Source organism: Elephas maximus, chromosome 5 (assembly GCF_024166365.1).
Source record: "Elephas maximus indicus isolate mEleMax1 chromosome 5, mEleMax1 primary haplotype, whole genome shotgun sequence".
In the NCBI taxonomy this organism is placed as follows: Eukaryota; Metazoa; Chordata; class Mammalia; order Proboscidea; family Elephantidae; genus Elephas; species Elephas maximus.
The window spans coordinates 31,040,689-31,065,147 of NC_064823.1; the positions used below are offsets into that span (position 1 = coordinate 31,040,689).

Sequence of the window (24,459 nt, forward strand, 5' to 3'; positions counted from 1 at the left end):
GCTGCTTTAACGAACTGAAATTTATTTTCTCACAGTTATTTTTAGGAAGCTAGAAGTCCAAATTCAGGGAATGGCTCTAGGGGAAGGCTTTCTCTGCAGGCTCTAGGGAAAGGTTCTTGAATCTTTTCAGCATCTGTTCCTTTGTTTTTTGGCGATCTTCGTGTGCCATGTATCTTCCTGTCCGTTTGTGCTTCCATCTATGTGCCTTATCTACTCTTTTTATAACTCAAATGTGATTGACTTAAAACACACCTTACACAGATATGGACTCATTAACATAACAAAGAAAGTCGTATTCCCAAATGAGACTACATCCACAGGTATAGGATTTACAGCATATTTCGGGGGAAACACAATTCAGTCCACAAAAAATGGTAAATTTCAGATATTATGTATTATAGTTACATATTTAATCCATTTATCTCTTAACTTGTCTTGATTCTCAGAATATAGCTGGTAAAACCATACATTGGATTGTTGATTAAAGCACGCTATTCAAGAGACCAAATTAACTTTGCCGTGCCCAATTTTCTGATTATCCCAGATAGCAGTGTACTCGTCAAAATGTTATGTGTTATACAGTGGTTATGTGTGAGGGCAAGTGGGCATGTGTGTGTGTGCTTACATGTTTGGTGAGAAAAAAAGGGAAATGTGCATGTAAGAGAGGCTGCATTGTCACGAATCTATTCTACAGCAAAAAACTTATGAAAAAATGTTGTAATCGTTTTTGGAAGAAAAATTGAAAGACTTTGTAGAGCCTATCAAGTGCTGAATTTATGCCCTTCCGTTTTCTTAGTTAACACATGCTGTTGTTTTTATTAGCAGAGTAACACGATTATATACAATAGAAATACAGACTTTGTATTTACTATTAATAGCAATATATGAGGCTGTTTGTTATAGTGGAGAGAACTTTGGGCTAGGAAAAAAGACTTGGCTTCCTAGTCCTCAATTCCCCCTTAGTCGATTCCGACCCACAGTGACCCTATAGGGCATATGATTTATGCCAGAGCATTTTATCTTCTTGAGTCTTCATTTCCTGCTCTTTCAAATGAGGATAATAGTGCCTGTTTTGCTGGCCTTGTGGTATTGCTGTGATGACTAAATTGGTTATATGTTTAACAGTGCTTTGCAGATTATAAAGTATTATAGTAATAGATGGTTCTGTTGTTGCTAAGGGTCTTTCATATGCTTTAAAAAAAAAAGCTCCAGAGATTCGTAAAAATATGAACTTTATCCTAGATTGTTTATATGTTTCATTGGAATCATTCTGGATGGAAGTGACTTTTGAATCTTCTTTTTGGGTATGAGTTTACTGTATTATTGTGTATCTGCTTGGAAGTTCTTTATAGGATTTTCTGGGGATTAGTTATTCATTGAGTTCATAAGATTCAAATTTGGACTTGTATTATCAATGAAAGAACAAAGTTAAGAAGTTTTTAAAATTTATATATAATTTATAATTTATGGGGTACTTAAGGACTAATACCATCACCCATCTTTCAGTTTGTTGTAGTGTAGTGGCTCACATGTTGCTATGATGCTAGAAGCTATGCCAGTGGTGTACCAGCAGCGCCACCCATGGTAGACAGGTTTCAGCAGAGCTTCTAGACTAAAACAGACTAGGAAGAAAAGGCTTGTAATCTACTTCCAAAACTCAACCAGTGAAAATCCTACAAGTCACAATAAAATATTGCTTGATATAGTGCTGGAAGGCACTCAAAATACACAATAACCACAAGAATGGACTCGAACATACCAAAATCATGAAGATGGCACAGGGCCAGATGTTTCATTCTGTTATAGACGGGGTTATCAAGAGTTGGAGCCAGCTCAGTGACAACTAACGAGAAGGAATAATAAATGCATTGACATTACAGATGACCCTTTATCTCAAATAGCTAATTCTGTTTTCATATTTCAGTATTTTTTCTTTTGCAGTTAGAGTTTTGAACTATTTCTATGTTACTGTGTTTTCTTGCTTTTTAAATTTAAATGACCAGTATTGCTGAAACCATGTCTCAAATATTTAATATGAAGAAATACAAATAGCTACTTTAGAATTATATCAATTTATATCATATATAACAAAAGGAAAGAATTTTTATTAGGACAAATAGTGTTAAATCAAACTTCAGAACTATTCAATGCCTTCAGGTCTTCATAGAACACAGTTTAACAGAAGACCTAAAGAGAGGCCTGAATATGATGATATTTCCGGTGAAATGAAAATGCTGCTTTTCCTTTTTTTTTGAGCATTGGCTTGCTTCATCTCTCTGTTTCTTTCTCATCACAGATGGGGTCATCAGACTTGCAGGTGGGAAAGGCAGCCATGAGGGCCGCTTGGAGGTGTATTACAAGGGACAGTGGGGCACTGTCTGTGATGACGGCTGGACAGAATTGAATACATACGTGGTTTGCCGACAGCTGGGATTTAAGTAAGATCCATTCAAATGCTGAATTATACTTTAAAAAGTCTCATTTTGTAATCCCTACTTGTAATTTCTGTAACACTAAAAATACATGTTCTACGTCTCTATATCTTTCTGTCTGTTGTGATTCAGCGGTGGAACCCTTGCCTTCCAGGCAGGCGACATAAATTCTATCCCTGGTCAGTGCACCTTGTGCACAGCCACCACCTGTCTGTCAGTGGAGGTTTGCATGTTGCTATAATGCGGAACAAGTTTCAGTGGAGTTTCCAGACTAAAACAGAGTAGGAAAAAAAACCTGGTGATCTACTTCCAAAAATCAGCATTGAAAACCCTTTGGATCACAATAGTCCGATCTGAAATTGATCGTGGGGATGTTGTAGGACCGGGCAGTAATTCATTCCATTGTGCATGGGGTTGCTGTGAGCTGTGGGCGACTCTATGGCAGTTAACAACATCTATCTATCTGTCCATCTGTCTGTCTGTCTGTCTATCATCTATGGAAGTACAAAAATAGGAAACAATTACATTTTCTAAGATGACGAATAAGTACCTCCTACTGTTTCTCTTCCATTTTTTTCCTGTCACCATCCCCCTTCTTCAATAATTGATTGAAGTCACGGATGACTTCTAGATCCCCTCATGTCTCTTCAAGTAAGACAGGGTAATTTGAATGCTCTATTTTTTTCTGACGCATCACTACTATTAGATTTTGTTAGTTCTGACATCATTGTGTCTAAAATTGCAGAGAAGTCCTGTGTCAAATGCTTTCGTGTTACGTTATTCCCTTCCTCAGAATGTGATGATAATTATCACTTTTGTTTGAGAAAAATAGCCCCTTTGTCATGAGATGACCTTTAGAACTCACCCTTGGCCTCACTCTTCTGAAAGCTGCGTACCATGCTTGAGAAATGTATTTCATGTCACACACATAATGCATTCCAGAGTAAAGACTTAAGTTGCTCGAAGTAACTGCAAACGATGTCTTTGAGCTAATACTTAAATTGGGCCCATGAAGCCCCCTCTTTTTGCTTTTGATATTTCTGTGTCATACTTGAAATAATTGTCTCAAGCTTTAACACTCTTGGCAAAATTATTTCATTTTAGCATGAGATAGAGCTTAATTTACTCAACCTTAAAAATACAGCTTTATTGATGCTGGTCAAGGCCTTGTTTAAACAATTTTTTTTTTTTATTTTAATTTATAAATGTAATACACAACATTAGAGAAAGTTTGAAAAAGAGAAAAAAGAAAAAAACTACCCATAATGTTTTTCATTCTTATACCATTACTATTACAATTTGTGTCTACCTTTTATCAGCTGTAGTAGTGCTCATGGCATTTTTGTATTCCGATTTTTTCACCTTTATATCGAAACCCTGGTGGCGTAGTGGTTAAGTGCTACAGCTGCTAACCAAAAAGTCAGCAGTTCAGATCCACCAGGCACTCCTTGGAAACTCTGTGGGGTAGTTCTCCTCTGTCCTGTAGGGTCACTATGAGTCAGAATCGACTCTATGGCAACAGGTTTGGTTTTTTGTGTGTGTGTGTTTTGGTTTATTGCTATTTAATCATAATTTTTAATGATATAATGTCCATTCAATGTTCACATCACAATTTACATTTTCATATCACAGTTTACGATCATTTTGGCTAGTTTAATTTTTCCTCTTATAAATAACATTGTCATGAAAACGTAAATGCACATAATTTCCCCATATTTTGAGTTTTCTTGGGCAGTGCAGTTATTACAATTATTAAGTCAAGGGGTATGATATAATGGTCAAATCAATATGATGTATCATTAATAAGAATTACTTAAAAATGCCATTTCATCTGTTAGACTGAGAACTATACCCTATTTTCACAGATTTAGAGAGATTCATAAATCCTATTATTTACTTCCTTGTTAATGAAAAGAATTGAGAGACAATGATTTTTCTCATATTTGTTTTGTTTCATAAATCCATTCAATTTTTCTTGCGTACATAGAATATCAGAAACTAATGATTCTAAAAACGTTCTCAGTAATGAGTTAGAAGTTCTAAATGGCTGTGTTAGAATGTGGTAAAACACGTGTCCCACTTACTTTTTTGGTTTACTGAAAACTTTCTGAAAGAGAATATTCTTTTGGAATCAAAAAGAGGGTAAACTCCGAGAGTTTCTTTTTACAAAGGAAATCCCAAAGTACAGTAAGTTTCTGTTATCATATAGTTGATATGGACAGATGATAATCAGATTGATGCGTTTTGTGAAAAATGGTAAAAATTGAAAAATAATAGTAATATGGCATTTAGGCTAATTATTTTTCTAGCTAAGGCTTGGTGAGTCGGCAAAGTAAGAGACAAAACCTTGAAGGATTAATTAAAAGTTGCATTGTATTGATTTGTTGAAATCATCTTGCTAAATAAATTTAATAAGTAAGGAATAGGAAAAAATTTGGAAAAATCATACGCGATAGATTTTTTCATATTCTTATTACCCAAAAAAACCCAAACCAGTTGCCGAGTTGATTCTAACTGCTGGCAACCCCACGTGTGTCAGAGTGGAACTGTGCTCCCTAGAGTCTTCAGTGGCTGTGATCTTTCGGAAGTAAATCACCAGCTGTTTCTCCTAATGAGCTTCTGTGTGGGCTCAAACTACCTACATTTTGGTTAGTAGCTAAGCACTTAATTGTTTGCACCACTCAAGGACTTCCATTCTTAGTACAGAAATAGTAAAAACATTCAGGTGAGGGAAATGACTGACATAAAATTTATGAGGAAGAGTTGAATTTCATAGACTGTTAGAACTAAATACAACATAAAGATCTTTTAGCTCAGTGATTTCTGGAGTTTTTGATTTTACAGAACAAAATTGGTGGGAGAGTGTCTTAGTCATCTAGTGCTGCTATAACAGAAATACCACAAGTGGGTGGCTTTAATAAAGAGAAGTTTATTCTCTCACAGTCTGGTAGGCTAGAAGTCTGAATTCAGGGCACTGGCTCCAGGGAAAGGATTTCTCTCTCTGTTGGCTCTGAAGGAAGGTTCTTGTCATCAGTCTTCCCTTGGTCTGGGAGCAGCTCAGCTCAGGAACCTCAGGTCCAAAGGATACGCTCTGCTCCTGTCACTGCTTTTTTGATGGCCTGAGGTCCCCATGTCTCTCTGCTCAGTTCTCTGTTTTATATCTCAAAAGAGATTGGCTTAAGACACTACCTAATCCTGTAGACTGCATCAATATAACTGCCACTAGTCCATTTTATTACATCATAGTGATAGGATTTATAACACTTAGGGAAATCACATCAGAGGATAAAATGGTAGACAATGATACAAGGGAGTCATAACCTAGCCAAGTTGACAGGTATTTTGGGGGGACGCAATTCAATCCATGACAGAGGGGGAAAGAAGGTACAAAAGTAGCTTAGTTACCATTTAAAAAAAATTTTTTTTGCAGATCTTTTCTATTTCTATAGCATATATCTTATATAAGGGTGCCTTGGTGGCCCAGTGGTTAAGTGCTCGGCTGCTTAACTGAAAAGTCAGCGATTTAAACCTACTAGTCTCTCCTCAGGAGAAAGATGTGGCAGTCTGCTTCCATAAAGATTACAGCCTTGGAAGTCCTACGTGGCAGTTCTACTCTGTCTTATAGGGTTGTTATAAGTCGGAATGGACTCAACAGCAGTGCGTTATGTATTATATATGCATTTAGGTTTTTTTTGTTGTAGTGCAGTGTTACAAATAAAGTCATTAGGAACACAAATATAATTTATCGAAATGAAAACATTGAATTTATATAACCTTATGAAAAATTAAGAACATTGTCATTATTCTCATTTTGATGGGCAGATATCTGGATTTCATCATGGATTAGGTCCAGTGCTGGAGGAATCACTTAACTAATATACACTTACATTTTGCAGAAGGGAATACCCTCTTGATATTCTTAGGTCTTAGGATAAGGCCTAAAAGAGGCTAATGAAATTAAATGAGCTCAGATGGCTCATCAGAGGCAGACATAAGGCAAGTGTTCTCACTTTCTAGTTCACAGGGTTCTTTCCATGGGAGTGTATTGTGTTTCGTTCTGCTGTACCTAGAGTCCCTATGCGGAACTGACACCTAACAACAACAACAACATCCTGACTTCAGGAATTTGAGATGTATCTCTTTTTCTGCATTCTCTGTAGTAGGTGGATTAAACTGTAAACAAAATAGAAGAATGAATGGGGGGAAAGCAGTAATTATTCATTAGCTACCTGTTGAATTCATAAAGCATTGTTAAGATGATTGAAATGTGTGATGCAGCAAACACTGCTCTTAGAACAAAGTCCTCAAGGTAGCAGAAAGAACAAACACCCTCTGAAGTCACTGCCATTAATTAGGTTGTTTTCTGTTTGTGGTTCTATGAAACGAGAGACAGCAGTTCTACACAAAATGTTTATTTTATTGCCACAGATATGGCAAGCAAACCTCTGCAAACCATTTTCAAGAAAGAACAGGGCCCATATGGTTGGATGATGTCAGCTGCTCAGGAAAGGAAACCAGTTTCCTTCAGTGTTCCAGGAGACAGTGGGGAAAACATGACTGCAGCCATCGGGAAGACGTTAGTATTACCTGCCACCCCAGCGGCGATGGACACAGACTGTCTCTGGGTGAGGACTCGGCCACAGCTTTCGAGCATCTGTAATTCAGTAGCCACTGCGCCTCCAACTGCTGGTCTGAAATGTAAAGTGTTTCTCATCTCTGGCCTTTTTTAAAGTCTGTTTCCCATAACTCTTTAGTTTTTAGTAATTTTTATATGCTGAGAAAAGTAACCTTTTGAAGCTGCCCACCAATGTTACGAAATTTCTGTCCCTTAAATATTTTTTCCTTGCCCAGGAGCCTGAGTTCCTCACAAAAATCTTTATAATTGTGTGTATCTAAAAGGGGGGAATAAAGAAGCTGTAATGGAAACACCGGTGGTGTAGTGGTTAAGCGCTATGACTGCTAACCAAAAATTTTGGCAGTTTGAATCTACCAGGTGCTCTGTGGAATCTCTGTGGAGCAGTTCTACTCTGTCCTGTAGGGTTGCTATGAGTCGGAATGGACTTGATGGCAATGGGTTTGGTTTAATGTCTATTCCTTTATGCCTTGGTTGCCTGTTCTATTTTGAATTTTAATAAGCCTTTAGAAACAGTATTAAAAAAAGCAGGAATAGCCACTCCCACTCTCCCATGATTGATTCATTCTTTCTTTAGTCCTAAGGCCCTGTCAATCCTTGGCCTACCCCAGTTTGCTGTTGAGTATATTCCAACTCATAGTGACCCTATAGGACAAAGTAGAGCTGGCCCATAGGGTTTTCAAAGCTATAATCTTTATAGAGGAGACTTGGTGGTGCAGTGGTTAAAGCACTCAGCCACTAACCAAAAGATCAGTGGCTTGAACCCACCAGCTCCTCAGGAGAAATGTGTAGCAGTCTGCTTCTATAAAGATTACAGCCTTGGAAACCCTGTGGGGCAGTTGTACTCTGTCCCATAGGGTGGCTATGAGCCTAAATCAACTCAACGGCAGTGACTGTGGACGCAGATGGCCTGATCTTTCTCCCAGGTGGAGTGGTTGGTAGGTTCAAACCGCTGACCTTTCGGTTAGCAGCCAGGCACTTTAACTATTTCTCAGTAAGTTCCTGAGTGAATCTTCCATTGGAATTAATAGCTTACCCATCTTTATAAGATACTCTAAAAACACATCAGAATCTGCTACTCCCCAATTCCAAATTTCTTCAGACTTATAGTCAGATAAAAGGTAACCAGTTCCTCTGACAATCTTGAAAAATTTACAGATAAAGATCCCCCTTGTGAGCAGAGAGCGTCCTTCACATCCTAAACATCCTTGACAAACTTAACTTCTGATGAGGAGGGCAGAATATATATGAATGAAACATACAGAAAGAAATATTCAGAAGACTTTCTGGGACTTTATATCACTGTGCTATGATCTCCTTTAAGCTCCTTTTGAATATACAATATTATTTGATAAGTGGAAAAGCAACGATCTTTTTGAATAAATAGTCATATGATTCTATGCCAAAAGAACATTTGGCTCAGGCATAATATATCTGAACATGCATTTTTTGTGAATGGGTGGAAATGAGCTATAATAACCACAGGTGCTCCTTACTTTTCACTGCAGGGTTGAGTCAACTCTTTTTTTTTTTTTTCATAATTTATTTTGTTTTTTTTTTTGTTCTTGTTGAAAATATTCACAGCTGAATATACACCAACAATTTCTATGTGCGCAATTCAGTGACGTTGATTACATTCTTCAAGCTGTGCTACCATTCTTACCCTCTATTTTCAGATTGTTCCTCTGCCGTTCACATAGATAAACTTGCTGCCCCCAAGCTTCCTTTCTAACCTTTCTGGTTACTGTAGTCAAATTGCATCAACCCCTCTTCCATCCTCCTGTTTTGAGACTATGAAGCGTAAATCTTCCGAGTTATAAAACAGAAAAACTTGTTGAATCCCACAGTTGAATATTAACCATATTGCATATTTTAAGTTTGTTAAAATGGTTGATTCCTCACTATTAAAGTGTGAGATCATGATGACTCTAGCATTATACCAAATAGAAATATAACATTTTACTCCATCCCTTGAAGACCTCATTTCCAGTTTTCTTTCTTTTCATTTTTTCTCCTTCTCCCTTACCCCTTTCTTTTTATGGAGGATTTATGATGAATGACTACATGTGGCTGGGGGAGATAAAACCTGTTTACTAGAAATGGATCATTTCAGCCACTATTTGGATTGTGGAGTGATCTATTTAGCTGTGCTTCATCTCTACTGCAAGTGACAAAATACTAACCATGTGATCTGAGTTCTCTGATGGCCTGTGTGGTTAAATACATCCATATGGTCAGGACGACTAATCTTTTCAGTTCCCCTGAAAGGATTTTTAATTCTAGGATTCTAGATGTGTTTTTAAATATTTAAAAAGTAGAGGGTGATTTAATAAAATGTCATCATTATTATGAATACTCATTCTCAGTAATGTGTCTGTTAACTAAGGCCATTTGTTTGGAGAACATTCTGTCTGAGCCAAATATTCTTTTGGCATAGAATCATATGACTCTTTATTCAGAAAGATCACTGCTTTTCCACTTACAAAATAGTATTATATATTTAAAAGACACTTAAAGGAAATCATAGCATAGTGATACAAACGGCAGCATTGAAGGAACAGTGGAGATTTCTTCTTTGGCAGTACAGTGATAAGCTGTTGGACTACTACTATTTTCAGTTATTTGAAGTGTAACTTCTGGACCTCGACTTTAAATGCGAGTGAAGCTACCCTCAATGCGAATTACAGCTGAGTAGACATTTTCTATTTTTGGGTCTGTGGAAGGTGGAATGTTCAAGAACAATATTCTAGATCAGTAAAAGTAATCCCAGTAAGAGCATAGTTAATGCTTATGTGAATTGTGGGAAATATCTGGGGTGATAAATATGCAAATTTCTCATTTTGTGCTGCATTGATTCTAACGTTCAGAGTATTAAGTTCTACGAAAGGTTTTTTTTCATAGTGAGGCTGCCTTTTAATTTTATAATATAGAGATAGACTTTTAACTCATATTTATAGAATACTTTACCTTTTTTTTTTTAGGAGACTATTATTTTGTAAAAATAATGTATTAGATCTGTTACAGGAAAAATTAAAATGGAAACCCTGGTGGTGTAGTGATTAAGTTCTACAGCTGATAACCAAAAGATCAGCAGTTCAAATCCACCAGGTCCTCTTGGTAACCCTATGAGGCAATTCTACTCTGTCCTGTAGGGTTGCTATGAGTCGGAATTGACTTGACAGCAATGGGTATAAATCAAAGTCTGGGATATGTAATTAAAGATGCTGTATATTATAGGACTGTTCAGTTTTCTCAAGCATTTTTTATTTAAGATTTTATAAATAAAACATGTATATCATTACTTGCTTGAAGGCGAGTTGGATGACAAAATCCATTCTATCTGTATCATCCAGCTCCCCTTCAAGTAAGTAAAATGATTGGCTAAAATTAGGTTCAGAAATACTATATGAATTAGTTTTTTTAAAGCATGCAACTTAGGCTTTAAACATACCTTATCATTTTTATTTTTTTAAAGTACATGAGATACCACCCATAAAACTATCATAATAGAACATGAAGATATAATTCTGTGTGCATATCTTTTCTTAATTTTGGACAAAAAATCCAAAAATGTAAAAGTTGAAAACCTTTTTTTGTCTTTCTCCTCTTATAAAGAACCCTAGAATGTCAGGTACAATAATAAGAAATGTAAAATTTTAAATGTATTTTGTTTTATGACAGCTAAAAACACCAAGGTTTTTGATCTAATGGTAAGCAGCGCATATAGTAGGCACTTAATAAATACTTGTTGATTGACTGAATGAACACTATGAATGCTAACCATATGTTACTGAAGAAGGGAATGGAGTAGGAAGGAATATGAACTTCATTGTGTGCCAAGCATAATGCTAGAGACATTTTACATTGTTTCTCAAGAAAGGAAAAAAAACTTTTATTGATCACCCAACTGTGTTAGGAAATGCACTCTGCTTTTTACCCTGGGACTGTCAGTAACATTTACCCAAATGAGATAAGTATTATGTACTAAAAAAGTTAAAAAAAAAAATCCTAGAAAATTAGTACATTCTAAGTTTCCCAGATTTAAATTTGTGATTGTTAGCATTTAATTTGGATACACCTTAAGAGAAAACCCAGATGGAACTTGCCTCAATCAAAGGTCTTTTGACTCCAAGTAACAGAAGCTTGGAGAACCCAGGTACAGCTAAGCTTCATCAGGTGATTGAGCTAGGAGCTGGGAAGCCACCAGCAATCCCAAGTGAGCGATCTCTTTGCTCTTACATCTGCTTCATTCATTTATCTCTCAGTAGCTGGCTTTCTTGTTTTTTTATGCAATTAGCTAGGATTGATGCACTTTTTTTTTTTTTTTTTTTAGAATTCCCATTTATATCACCTGAGTTCAAGGTGATAGCCAAGTCTGATAGAATCTCTCAGTACCAACTCTAATTTTCCAGAAGAGAAAATCCCATTGATTTAGCACTCATTAGGAACCCAACCTGATCTAATCAAGTGTGACCAGTGGAATGAAGTTCCAGTGGGTACTACTGCACACCTGTCTGTGAGGGAAGGGTCAGACAGGAGCTGCCAGACACCTCAAAAGTTATCTCCTGTAGAACTGTACTGCAAAATACTCAGTCAACCACATAAAAAGTGAAAACAATCATATTTTAATGTCGCTGAACTTAAGAGTTAGACGTGCCTTAGAGATAATTCATACAGTTTTAGAGCAGTGCCTGGCTCGTGAAGAGTATTAGAGATGCATTTCCTATTGTTGTTAGAAAGGCTTCATTACCCCATTTTGCAGGAAGTGGGTGCAATTAAGTAACTCAATCAGGGTCTCAAAGAAGTTATTTGGCAGGGTTATAATTTAAATCTCCTTTTAGGTACTTAAAATTATTATCCCCCTTTTCCATGTGAAGAAATTTAGGCACACCGAGGTTAAGACACTTGCACAAAGTCATAGGTAGGATTTGAACCCAGGTGGCCTGATTCTGGAGCATCCACTCTTTAACAGCTTTGCTATATTAACTGTACTCTCTGTCTCATGAAGTGAGCTTGATCAGGGGTAGAAACCAGGGAGGCAACAACACTGGGGGCAACAAAGAGGAATAGAGACATAAAAACGGGTCAGAAGAATAAAAGCAGGATGTGACTATCTTGCCAACAGTATTTCCTTTCAGTTAACAAAGGCCAATGTAGTAATCGCTTATGCTGGCTTAAACATGTATCAAATGTTCTTTAGCTGTTGACTTTCACCTGCTTAGTGGCTCAGGATGCTTGGTTCTCCAGATACTTTCACCATGCTTCATTGTATTCCCTAAATCCTTACCATTAAGTCTTGTTGGCCCTGAAGCTAGAGACCCTTCTAGTTATTAGGGAATCAAAAGTACATAAGCCACAGTGAGGGCTTTCAATTAAACACCACCACATTAATTGATTTTGATAGAACTATACAAAATGCTACAAATCACTTTATTTGCATAATTTAGATAAACTTCAATTTGCTGGGGATCAGTTTTTCAGCTTCTAAATCTTAGTGACTTAAGCACTTCCCTTAGAACCAATAGTAAATAGGAAGCCTTAGATAAAAATTGTCCGTTAGCTGTCTTCCTCCCCCACCCCCTTCACAGGCATTAGACCCATTCAAGTTACCCATGCCTGCCAAGGGTGTGTCTATTTATTCCCCCCTAAAAATCTTAGCTTTGGAGCATAAGTTTCTAGCTATGTTCATAGATAAATAACAGACATGGTACAAAGACAACTCTAAGTTAATATTCTCTTACTATTTAGAAGTTAGTGGTAATAAAATAATTCACAATCTTACTGTGCTATTTACTCATTAGTTTAGCCATTCAACAGCTATTGCATGTCCTCTGTGTGCCACTGTTCCAAGTGTTGGAGATAGAAAGTTGAGCAAAATGAGGCACTTTGACCTCAAGGCTTCAAAACATATTGAAAAAGTGGCTCTACTTCTCTTTTCAGAGAAAAAAAAGCAGCATCTCCTGTCTCTGAAAAACTTACTGAGGCGTCCAGCTCCTGGCTAAAAGCTGTGTGATTTTTCAGGCCTGACCATAAAAAAAAAAATAGGCAATTATAAAAGCTTTACCTAGCCTGCCTCAGGGGGAAAGCTGAAAGCTGTTCTCCCCAGCCAGACTTGGTGCACAGCCAATGAATTGCAGTCAGAGGAGAGTTACAGTCAACACTCAGCCCTACCCCCTCACCCTCAGCAGCCCTGTTCTACATATCTGCATTCCTAGACCTGGTGCCTCCATACTGAAACCTTTCCCAGGCACCTCTGCTAAGGCCTCTTTATTGGGGAGAGGCAGGGAAGGGAGGGAAGAAACCTGAAGACACTTTTCCCCACACTGACTCAGTACTCAGTACTTTTCTACTCCTAGTCCTTCACCCTCACCCTTCCCACTGGCCCTGAGGTCCATAAAACTGGGAGCCTTTTGTTCAGGGCTCCCTCAGCAGTGAGATGGGTCCCCCCACGTTTGTGCTGGTCTACCTGACCTTGCCTGAGCACTGTTCCTGAGGAAATATGGAAGTGGCAGGGGGTGGGGGGGGGGCCTCCTTTGGATTTCTCTTGCTCAAACTATGCTACCAAGTGATTAAAGCCTTGGCTGTTACTTTCATTTTTTCCGCGTTGTCTTAATCAGCTACTCTGACACCCAGCAGCTCAGCACAGCTCAGCTCTCTCCAGCTCAGTTCAGCTCCCTGACAGGTACCGCCAGGCTGACTTTACAGCTGATTTAAAAAGAAAAAGAAAAAAGCTGTTGTATTTTGTAAAGTCTCTTATGCTTAGCATCAGTTTGTTTGTTTTGGCTTTTCTGATACTTTTGAATCACGACTTAGGTTTTCCTATCAGACTGATGGATGGAGAAAACAAGAAAGAAGGACGAGTGGAGGTTTTTATCAATGGCCAGTGGGGAACAATTTGTGATGACGGATGGACTGATAAGGATGCAACTGTGATCTGTCGACAGCTTGGTTACAAGTAAGGAAAACTTAATTATTTAGGATTGTTACCTGATGAACATTTTGATTTTTTTATTTTAAGCTTATTCTAATGAGTTTTCTCACCTAAAATGAAATTCTAACATTCAATTGAAAAATTCTGGCAGCATGCTGACTTGATTCAGACTTATAAAGAAGTACGTTGAAAAAAACCCATTGCTGTCAAGTCAATTCCTACTCACAGCGACCTTATAAAAAGAACAGAGTAAAACTGCCCCACGGGGCTTTCCAGTAGCAGCTGGTGGATTCGAACTGCTGACCTTTTGGTTATCAGCCATAGCTCGTGATTACTGTGCCAAACCAGGGCTCTCTTACTAAGTAGAATCTGTTTAAAATTTTCTCTGTTCTCCTAAGAAGAGTGTATTATGTCACATAAGTAATGTAGCTTTTATCTAATAGCAAAATAGTCTGATAATTCTTACTATTAAAAATGCTGCTCCCCTTAGCCAAAGAAGTTCACCTTTTCTCTGTGGTTTATGTTACACCAGTCTATCCTTTTAAGAGACACTTGAGTTATTGAAATTATGCCTTCTGTGTATTCCTGAGCATATGAAGGGGATGGAATAAATACATTTAAGTGAAAACACGTGTTTTAGAATTGAAATACTATCTATTATCAAGGAATTTAGGAGCCAGTGTTCATATATCTTGTATTTTAGGAGCTTCTTCAATCCTTATGAGTCAGATAGGTTTGGTACCAGGGGAGCCTCTGGGTTTCCACGAATCTTCATTTGATTTCCTCACAACATACTGTTGGATCAGGTCAGCCATCTTGTAACTCCAACAATGAGTGAATTGTGAAGCTGTCCATAAGCATTCCCAATCTTTTCCCCATCTCAGCTCAGATTTGAAAGGTCAGACTCTAGGACAGAATAAAAAAGAAAAAAAAAATTGAAGAAATGAGGCATTAAAAAAAATCTGTGAGTGATCAGTCTCAATAACATACCAATACTTGTTTTTCTTCTTACTTTCAACTTAATCACAGAGCACAAGAGCTTAGAGTATGTTTTTCTCCTTCTAATCTTGTTTTTTTTTTCCTGAAAAGACTTCTGTTCCTGTGTAATAAATTAGAGAAAGCTTTAGAGGAAGTGGAGAAACTCACAGATATGTGTTTTGGGCTTCTGTCCTTTCTGTTTTCTGGCCCTGGATATTGAGCTCCTTATTTGGCTGCAGGAGTCCCTGGGTGTTGCAAATGGTTAAGTGTTCAGCTACTAACTGATTGGCTGTTCAAACCCACCCAGAGGCATCTTGGAAGAAAGGTCTGGTGGTCTGCTTCTGAAAGATCAGAGCCGTGAAAACCCTATGGAGCACGGTTCTACTCTGACACATGTGGGGTTGCCATGAGTTAGAATCAGATTCGATGGCAACTGGTTTGGTTTTTTCATTTGAATGTGCCTTTGCTCAGAACCACTTTAATTGGCAGGTTGGGCCCACCCTGAGATTTATTGTTTATCTTAGAAAAACAATCACAGATATAGCTCAGTTTAAGGACACGGAGGCCCTGTGTCCTACACCTCCTGGAGACCAAGGCTGGAGAGATTGGATGTGGCTGCAGATGGGTACCAAGGTCACTCTGCTCAAAGCCCTGAAAACGCAGCACTGACCTCCCATTAATGACCCAAACCAGGTACTTGGCCATTGTACCAGGCAATGCTAACCTGTGACCTTGGCTCCAGCTTCTGTGGCAGCTGCGTCCCTAGCCTGGGGCAAGTGGAGATGGTATCAGGGGTTCTCCAAATCATCTTTTAAAAAATAGTAGTTCGTATGCAAACCATGGAGTTGCCAGGGCCAGCAGTAGTAAACAAAACCTTAAAAACTAGTAACTAATTTTCTAACTTTTTCTGAGGTATTAAACAGTACTTGAAATGAATAGCTCTAAGAATTTTTGTATTATCTTAAAGAAAAGAAAGATCAGCCAAATGGAAGAAAATGATCATCTATATTAGGTTCAGTAAAAATTTGTTTTCTTAATATTGTGGATTAGTACTAGTCATTTCAATATTCTAATCTCTTTTCTTGCCAATTAGTTTGAATTTCATGGTCACTAATAATTGGTGAACATCATTAATATAAAGTTTAAAATTTTAAATTAAATGCATTTTTTTTTCTGAGCCTTAGTTTCCTTTTTTTATAATGTGTATGGAAAATATTACAGCTTGGAGGGTTATAGAACTTAAGCTAATATACATCAATTACCTAGCTCATAGCAGATTACTAATAAATAGTGGCTCTTAAAGTATACCCTTGATTGTATATCTGTGTTTCTTAGTTCCTAGCGCTGCTCTAACACAAATACCACAAGTGTATGGCTGTAAAGAATAGCAATTTGTTTTCTCATAGTTCTAGAGGCTAAAAGTCCAAAGGCCTCGGCCGTGTCTGTTCTGTCCTTGTTGGTAGCCCTGGGCATTCCATGGTTCCTTGGCTTGTAGACAGCCCTCACGTGGTGTGTGTCTGTCTTCCCCAGCTTGTGCATGCATCTGTGTCTCATCTGCTCTTTTTTACAACTCAGAAGTAATTAGGTTTACAACACATGGTATGGCCTTATTAATATAACAAAGAAACCCATATTTCCAGTAGAATAATATCTACAGGTATAGGTCACTCTGGTATAAGGGTATGGATTCCTACATATGTTTTGGGGAGACACAATTCAATCCATAACACTATGTTTATCTTAAATATTGATTTAAGATAATTTGGTTCTTTCTATGCAGAATACATTTTTAAAAGTATTTATATTTTACTGAAAGTTCAAATATCCTTTCTAAACATTTCATTCAAAGTTCGTTATTGGCTTCTCAGATTTCTATTTCAATTTACTTCTGTTTTGGATCTAGTTGCAGTTTCAGTTGACTTATGGCCAATGGATCTATTATTTAGATATAGATTTTCTATTTTCAAAATTGGTATGTGACATAGACTTTCAGGTTTCAAAATATTGGGTATTAGATGAAGGTAGAGGGAGTCTGTATTAGATAAATGAAGTTGATGATTTATTTTAAATTTATTTTGCTCACTGTTTTTATCATTTCTTCCTTCAGTAGAATAAAACTATCACTTTTGCTTTTACATTACAGTCCCAGTGAATTTCCTTACCTCAAATCAGCCATTAAAAGATACTGCCATTTGAGACTGATTTCTTGGCCATGATTTTATTTTATTTTTAGCAAAAATGATCTAGGAAAGCTAATATTATCTGTGGAAATGTGAAGGGAAAGATTGGCATCAAACTTGATCCTTGAATTCTGTGTCTTAGCCAGGTTTAGGAAGGGAAAAAGTTCCTAAGAATATTCATCAGTGCATTTCTAATTTTGTTTCTTTCTACATTTTTCATAGCTTTTTATTTCTCTTTGTCCATTTTACGTTCCACTCAAAAGGTGAACTTAGGTGAAAAACATAATCTAGATGAAATACTCAAGTTGGCAATGATTTTCAATAGTATTTCTATAGCAATTATCAAAGAAAGCATCACAAGATTTTACTTCATAATTGCATTGTAAATAACCCACTACCGTTGAGTTGATTCCAACTCGTAGTGACCCTATAGGACAGAGTAGAACCGCGCCGTAGGGCTTCCAGGGAACGCCTAGTAGATTCAAACTGCCAACCTTTTGGTTAGCAGCCATAGCTCTTAACCACTACATCACCAGGGTTTCTAAAATCTCTTGATAAGTAATTCAGTAATTTAATGTTACTATAACTGATTGGATAACCCATCTTCTAGTCAATATCTGCACAATCTATAATTTGTAACCAAATAGTATTTAAATGAGAATCATTTAGGTATTTGGTCAATCTAAATATATTTGAACCTTTTTATGATTCCCCACTCTGGTGAAATGGGATTTCATATAAGAATATATATATATATAGATATACATATATATACACACAGACATATATAATATCTATGTATATTATATATACATTTTTATATACAGACATGTATAATATCTATGTATATATATAATATTTTATACATGTGTGTATATATATATATTTTATGTCTGTGTTTGTGTATATATACATATTTACATGAATATGTAACATTAAAGTGTTAAAAAGCAAAAACGCCACCTTGAGGACTAAGGTGCACCTGACCCAAGGCATGGTATTTTCAGTCACCTCATATGCATGTGAAAGCTGGGCAATGATCGAGGAAGACCAAAGAAGAATTGATGCCTTTGAATTATGGTGTTGGCAAAGAATAGTGAATATACCATGGACTGCCAGAACAACGACCAAGTCTATTTTGGAAGAATGCAGCCAGAATGCTCCTTAGAAGCAAGGATGACAACACTTCTCACTTTGGATGTGTTATCAGGAGGGACCAGTCCCTGGAAAAGAACATCATGCTTGGTAAAGTAGAGGGCCAGTGAGAAAGAGGAAGACCCTCAATGAGATGAATTGACACAGTGGCTGCAACAATGGGCTCAAACACAGCAATGATTGTGAGGATGGGCAGAATTTTATTCTGTTGTGCATAGGGTCACTACGGAACTGACTCCATGGCACCTAACAACAACATGTAACTAGAGTAGGGGATCTTTTTCTCCATGTCTATTTTGAATTGTTAAAAAATCTTTAATGAAGCATTGTAGAAATCAATCTAGAGAACTTATAAGCTGTCAAATAGGGCTTATCCTTATATAATGGGAGTTCCAGAAATCTGTTCTGCAGCCAGCTATATCGTGCCAGAGGAGTAGTCCTTGAAGACACTGAGAATCAAAACAGCATTACAAAGTGTTTCTTAATTTGAAAAACAGAAATGAAGTAATGAAACCCAGGAAATGTGAATGGTAATTAGGTAGATATGCTTAGGGTGAACAGAAAAGTAAAATGCATTATTTAATGATGTATTACTTAATGTCTGACAAAATCTAGCATGTGAACATACTCTTTTTAAAGAGTTCATAGAGAATGTGTTGAGATCAGTTAAACTCTTTGAGATAGACTAAATTGCCATGATGGAAATTCCACTTCTATTTGAACTTTGTGAGAACCCATTAGCATATGTTTCAATATTACATTGTTCTTGAACTGCATATTTATTAGGGCAGTAAACTTCTGGTTTTAGCAGGGCTTCCAGGCTAAGAAAGACTAGGAAGAAGGACCTGCCAATCTCCTTCTGAAAAAAATGGCCAGAGAAAACCTTCTGAATAGCAGTGGAACATTGTCTGATATAGTGCTGGAAGATGAGCTTCTTGGTTGGAAGGAGCTCAAAATACGACTGGGGATGTGCTGCCTCCTCAAAGTAGAGTTGACCTTAATGATGTGGATGGGGTCAAGCTTTCAGGACTTCATTTGCTGATGTAGGTCGACTCAAAATGAGAAGAAACAGCTGCAAAAATCCATTAATAATCAGAACATGGAATGTACGAAGTCTGAATCTAGGAAAATTGGATTTGTCAAAAATGAAATGGAACACATGAAGATTGATATCCTAGGCATTAGTGAGTTGAAATGGACTGGTATTGGCCATTTTTAATTGGACAGTCATATGGTCTTCTATGCCAGGAACGACAAATTAAACAGGAATGCGTCCCATTCATCACGATAAAGAACTTTTCAAGATCTGTCCTGAAGTACAACACTGTCAAAGATAGGATAATACCCATACACCTACAAGGAAGACCAGTTAATACAACCATTAAATTCAAATTTATGCACCAACTACTAAGGCCAAACATGAAGAAACTGAAGATTTTTACCAACTTCTTCAGTCTAAAATTGATCAAACATGCAATCAAGGTACATTGAAAATAACTGGTGATTGGAATGCAAATGTTGGAAACAAAGAAGAAAGGTAGTTGGGAAATATGGCCTTGATGATAGAAATGATGACAGAGATCACATGATGGAATTTCACAAGACCAATGACTTAATCATTGCAGATACTTTTTTTAATACAAAATAAAAGGTGACTATATGGACCTTGCAAGATGGAATACACAGGAATCAAATCAACTACATCTGTGGAAAGAGACAATGAAAAAGCTCTATATTATTCAGAACAAGGCCTGGGGCCGACTGCAGAACATGCCACCAATTTCTTAGAAGTGAGTTCAAGTCAAAGGTGAAACAAACTAAAACAAGTCCATGGAAGCCAAAGTACTACCTTGAGTATATCCCACCTGAATTTAGAGTCCATCTCAAGAATAGTTTTGACACATTCAAAACTAATGACTGAAGACCAGACAAGTTGTGGGATGACATCAAGGATGTCATACATGAAGAAAGGAAAAGGTCATAAAAAAAGACAAGAAAGAAAGACCAAAATGGAAGTCAGAAGAAACTCTGAAACTTGCCCTTGAACATAGAGTAGCTAAAGTGAATGGAAAAAATGACGAAGTAAAAGAGCTGAACAGAAGTTTTCAAAGGATGGCACGAGAAGATAGAATATTGTAAGGAAATGCGCAAAGACCTGAAGTTAGAAAAACAAAAGGGAAAAACATGCCGGTGTTTCTCAAGCTGAAGAAAAACATTCAAGCCTCAAGTTGCAGTAGTGAAGAATTTTGTGGGCAAACTATTGAACCATGCAGGAAGCATCAAAGAAAATAGAAGGAATACACAGAGTCACTATACTAAAAAGAATTGGTTGACATTCAGCCTTTTCAGGAAGCAACATATGATCAAGAACCAACGATATTCAAGACAGAAGTCCAAGTTTCACTGAAGGCATTGGCGAAAAACAAGGCTCCAGGAACTGACAGAATACCAATAGAGATGTTTCAACAAATGGATGCAGCTGGAAGCATTCACTCGTCTATGCCCAGAAATTTAGAAGACAGCTAGCTACCTGGCCAACAGACTGGAAGAAATCCGTATTTGTGCCCATTCCAAAGAAAGGTAATCCAATAGAATGCGGGAATTCTCAAACAACATCATTAATATCACATGAAATTAAATTTTGCTGGGCTGAAGATAATTCAAAAACATTTGTAGCAGTATAATGACAGGGAACTGTCAGAAATCAAGTCGAATTCAGAAGAGGATGTGGAATAAGGGATATTGCTGATGTCAGATGGATCTTGACTGAAAGCAAAGAATATGAGAAAGATGTTAAACCCATTCTCATCAAGTCGATTTTGACTCACAGTGACCTTATAGGACAGATGCAAAAGCATTTGACTGTGTGGATCATAACAAATTATGGATAACATTGAGAAGAATGGGAATTTCAGAACACTTAATTGTGCCCATGTGGAACCTGTACATAGACCCACAGGCAGTCATTTGAACAGAATGTAACCGATGTCACTGAGTTGTACATGTAGAAACTGTTGAATTGGTGTATGTTTTGCTGTGTATATCCTCAACAACAACAAAATAAAAAATTTTTTTAAATGCTTTTTTTTTTTTTTTAATGTAATGCACTAAAAAATAAGTTGGCCTTCTATTCCTGGCTTCCAGTTTCCTTTTTTTTTTCTGTTAAAAGTTATACTTTTTATTTCTAAAGTAGGCAAAAAATTAGTTCTTAGCTCCCTAAATAAGTATTTAATCTGAAAATTTTCTTGGCAATATTCTACCAAATCTTTAAGAGAGTAGAAAATTCTGAGGTGATTTCTTTTTCCCTCTTAATCTAAAGTTTAACACTATTAACATTTAAAACTATACCATTAAATAAGACTTGCTTAGCATAAGCTAAATTAGAGACAAAAGAGCCCTGGTAGCACAGTGGTTAAGTGCTCAGCTACCAACCGAAAGGTGGAAAGTTCGCAGTTCAAACCCACCAGCCAATCTGAGAGAAAAGGATGTGGCTGTCTGCTTCCATAAAGATTTACAGCCTTGGAAACCCTATGGGGCAGCTCCATTTTGTCCTGTAGGGTTGGTATGAGTCAGAAATAACTCAACAGCAATGAGTATAGGTAAATTAGAGACTACTGATGTAATAAAGAAGCTGTGGGATGTGAACTTTTTCGGTAAACAAATTATTTTGGGTAGCAACTATTGTGAGGATGGTACAAGACCGGGCAGTGTTTCGTTCTGTTATACATAAGGTCGCTATGATTCGGAACTGACTCAACAGCACCTAACAACAACAACAAAACTGTATTTATATATAGACATAAATATACATATGGGGCCCTGGTAGTGCAGTGGCTAAGAGCTAAGGCTGCTAACCAAAAGGTTGGCAGTTCGAACCCACCAGCTGCTCCTTGGAAACTCTATGGAGCAGTTCTACTCTGTCCTATAGGGTTGCTATGAGTTGGAATCGACTCAACGGCAATGGGTTTGGTTTTATATATGTATATAGATAGATAGATAGATACAGATTATATATGTATATATATATAATATATAGATGCTAATTTTAATATATCAAAGTTAGACAATAAGAATGAGCGTATATGTTGCGATTTATTCGGATGTGTGATTGACTGAACCCCCACATCCTCAAGAATACTCTGTTCCCAGGGGTCCTGCCAGAGCGCGAACCATGGCTTATTTTGGAGAGGGCAAAGGACCCATCCATGCTGACAATGTGCAGTGCACAGGGAATGAGAGGTCCTTGGCTGACTGCATCAAACAAGATATTGGAAGGCACAACTGTCGCCATGGTGAAGATGCAGGAGTTATTTGCGATTATTTTGGCAAGAAAGCATCAACCAGCAGTAATAAAGGTAGGTCACCCTCCGAGGCCCTATATAAGGCAAAGAATACTAATCCCCAGTTCACTACTGTATGCAGTACTTTGATAAAAATCTCATGCGACAAGATGTTACACAATCCCTCATTCTTTGCGCTAGTATTTAAAGGCCATAGCTCTTGACATACTTCTATAGGTGAGGCTTACCCTGAGAGCAAAGTCCGGGGGCTAGAATGGAGATATAGGACCTTATAGTCTCTGATGGTGTAGTGGTTTAGTGCCACGGCTGCTAACTAAAAGGTCAGCAGTTTGAATCCACCAGGCACTCTTTGGAAGCGCTCTGGGGCAGTTCTACTCTGTCCTATAGGGTCGCGATGAGTCAGAATCGACTTGACGGCAACAGGTTTGGGTTTTGGTTTTATAGTCTCTGGGATCCTCCACTTTTTACACTTTTAGCTATTTCCGTGCCATTCTTTATCTGGCTGTAATAAAAACTGCCAGACTTGTTGCTAGCCTTGAAGCATCAGAATTGAGATTTATGTCATTAAAAGAAGAAACGAGATGGAAATACAAACATGAATCATTGAAAGACACTTCTTTCACTCATAGTAATATTTTTAAACGATAGGGATAGTTTTAAAAGGGATTGCAAAAAGAAAATGATCTTTTGTGGGTTCTATCCTCTGAAGTTTAAAAAAAATTAAGGAAAATGAGATACAGTTTTTTGGTATTGTTGTTGTTTGGTTTAGGTATCATCGAGTTGGCTCTGACTCATAGTGACCCTGTGTACAACAGAATGAAACACTGCCTGGTCCTGTGCCATCCTCACAATCTTTGCTCTGCTTGAGCCCATTGTTGCCGCCGCTGTGTCAGTCCATCATGTTGAGGGTCTTTCTCTCTTTCACAGCCCTCTACTTTACTAAGCATGATGTCTTTCTCCAGGGACTGGTAGTCTTTTGGTATAGTGCAATAAACAGGTATTTCCGCTTTAAAAAATAGAAGCATCCTTTAAAGCTGTGGATAAATACGTATGGAAAAATCTATGGTCATATTTTATGAAAAGAACAATCATCTATTTACCTGGGACATTTACAACACTGTACTTTGTTTTATGTTCTATTCATTTTATATATACATACATACATATATATATATGTATGGAAACCCTGGTGGCGTAGTAGTGGTTACGTGCTATGGCTGCTAACCAAAGGGTCGGCAGTTCGAATCCACCAGGCGCTCCTTGGAAACTCTATGGGGCAGTTCTACTCTGTCCTGTAGGGTCGCTATGAGTCAGAATCGACTCGACGGCACTGGATTTTTTATATATATATATAGGTAGCTTGGTAAGCCAGTTTTTTTTTCTAAATATTGATTACCACTTATTTTATTAAATTCTTTTCAGTAATTTAAACTGTTCTTACAAATTGGATATAAGTAATTCTTTGGTTTATGTCAAATACGTCAAGCAGTAAATAAAATAGAAAAATGCAATAAATGTAAAATGTTTTATTTCCCTTCTACATAAGCCTGTTTTAAAATATGTACTACCATGATTTTGTTTCTTCATTCTTTCTACATTTGCTTTTATGCCTTCCTAGGGTTGTAGCAGTGTTGTTGATAGTGGTCATTGAGTCAATTCCAACTCATGACGGTCTCATATGTGCAGAATAGAACTGCTCTCTTGGGTTTTCAAGGCTGTGACCTTTCAGAAGCAGATCTCCCGGCCTTATTTGCAAGGCATCTCTGGGTATGTTTGAATCACCAGCCTTTTGGTTAGTGGTCCAGTGCTTAACCGTTTGCGCCTTCCAGGGACTCCATATAGCAATGTC

The 24,459-nt window shown here is 37.3% G+C and overlaps 1 protein-coding gene across 2 annotated transcripts in view; it reads left to right on the forward strand.

Moving 5' to 3' along the window:
- Window positions 1–24,459, forward strand: part of PRSS12 (serine protease 12) — a 99,665-nt gene that overhangs the window by 43,061 nt on the left and 32,145 nt on the right. For both annotated transcript variants that reach the window (XM_049885457.1, XM_049885456.1), the window contains exons 6-9: window positions 2,297–2,438; window positions 6,861–7,057; window positions 13,879–14,020; window positions 22,459–22,664. In XM_049885457.1, the coding sequence (XP_049741414.1) occupies window positions 2,297–2,438; window positions 6,861–7,057; window positions 13,879–14,020; window positions 22,459–22,664 (687 nt within the window). The remainder of the gene's footprint in view (window positions 1–2,296; window positions 2,439–6,860; window positions 7,058–13,878; window positions 14,021–22,458; window positions 22,665–24,459) is intronic.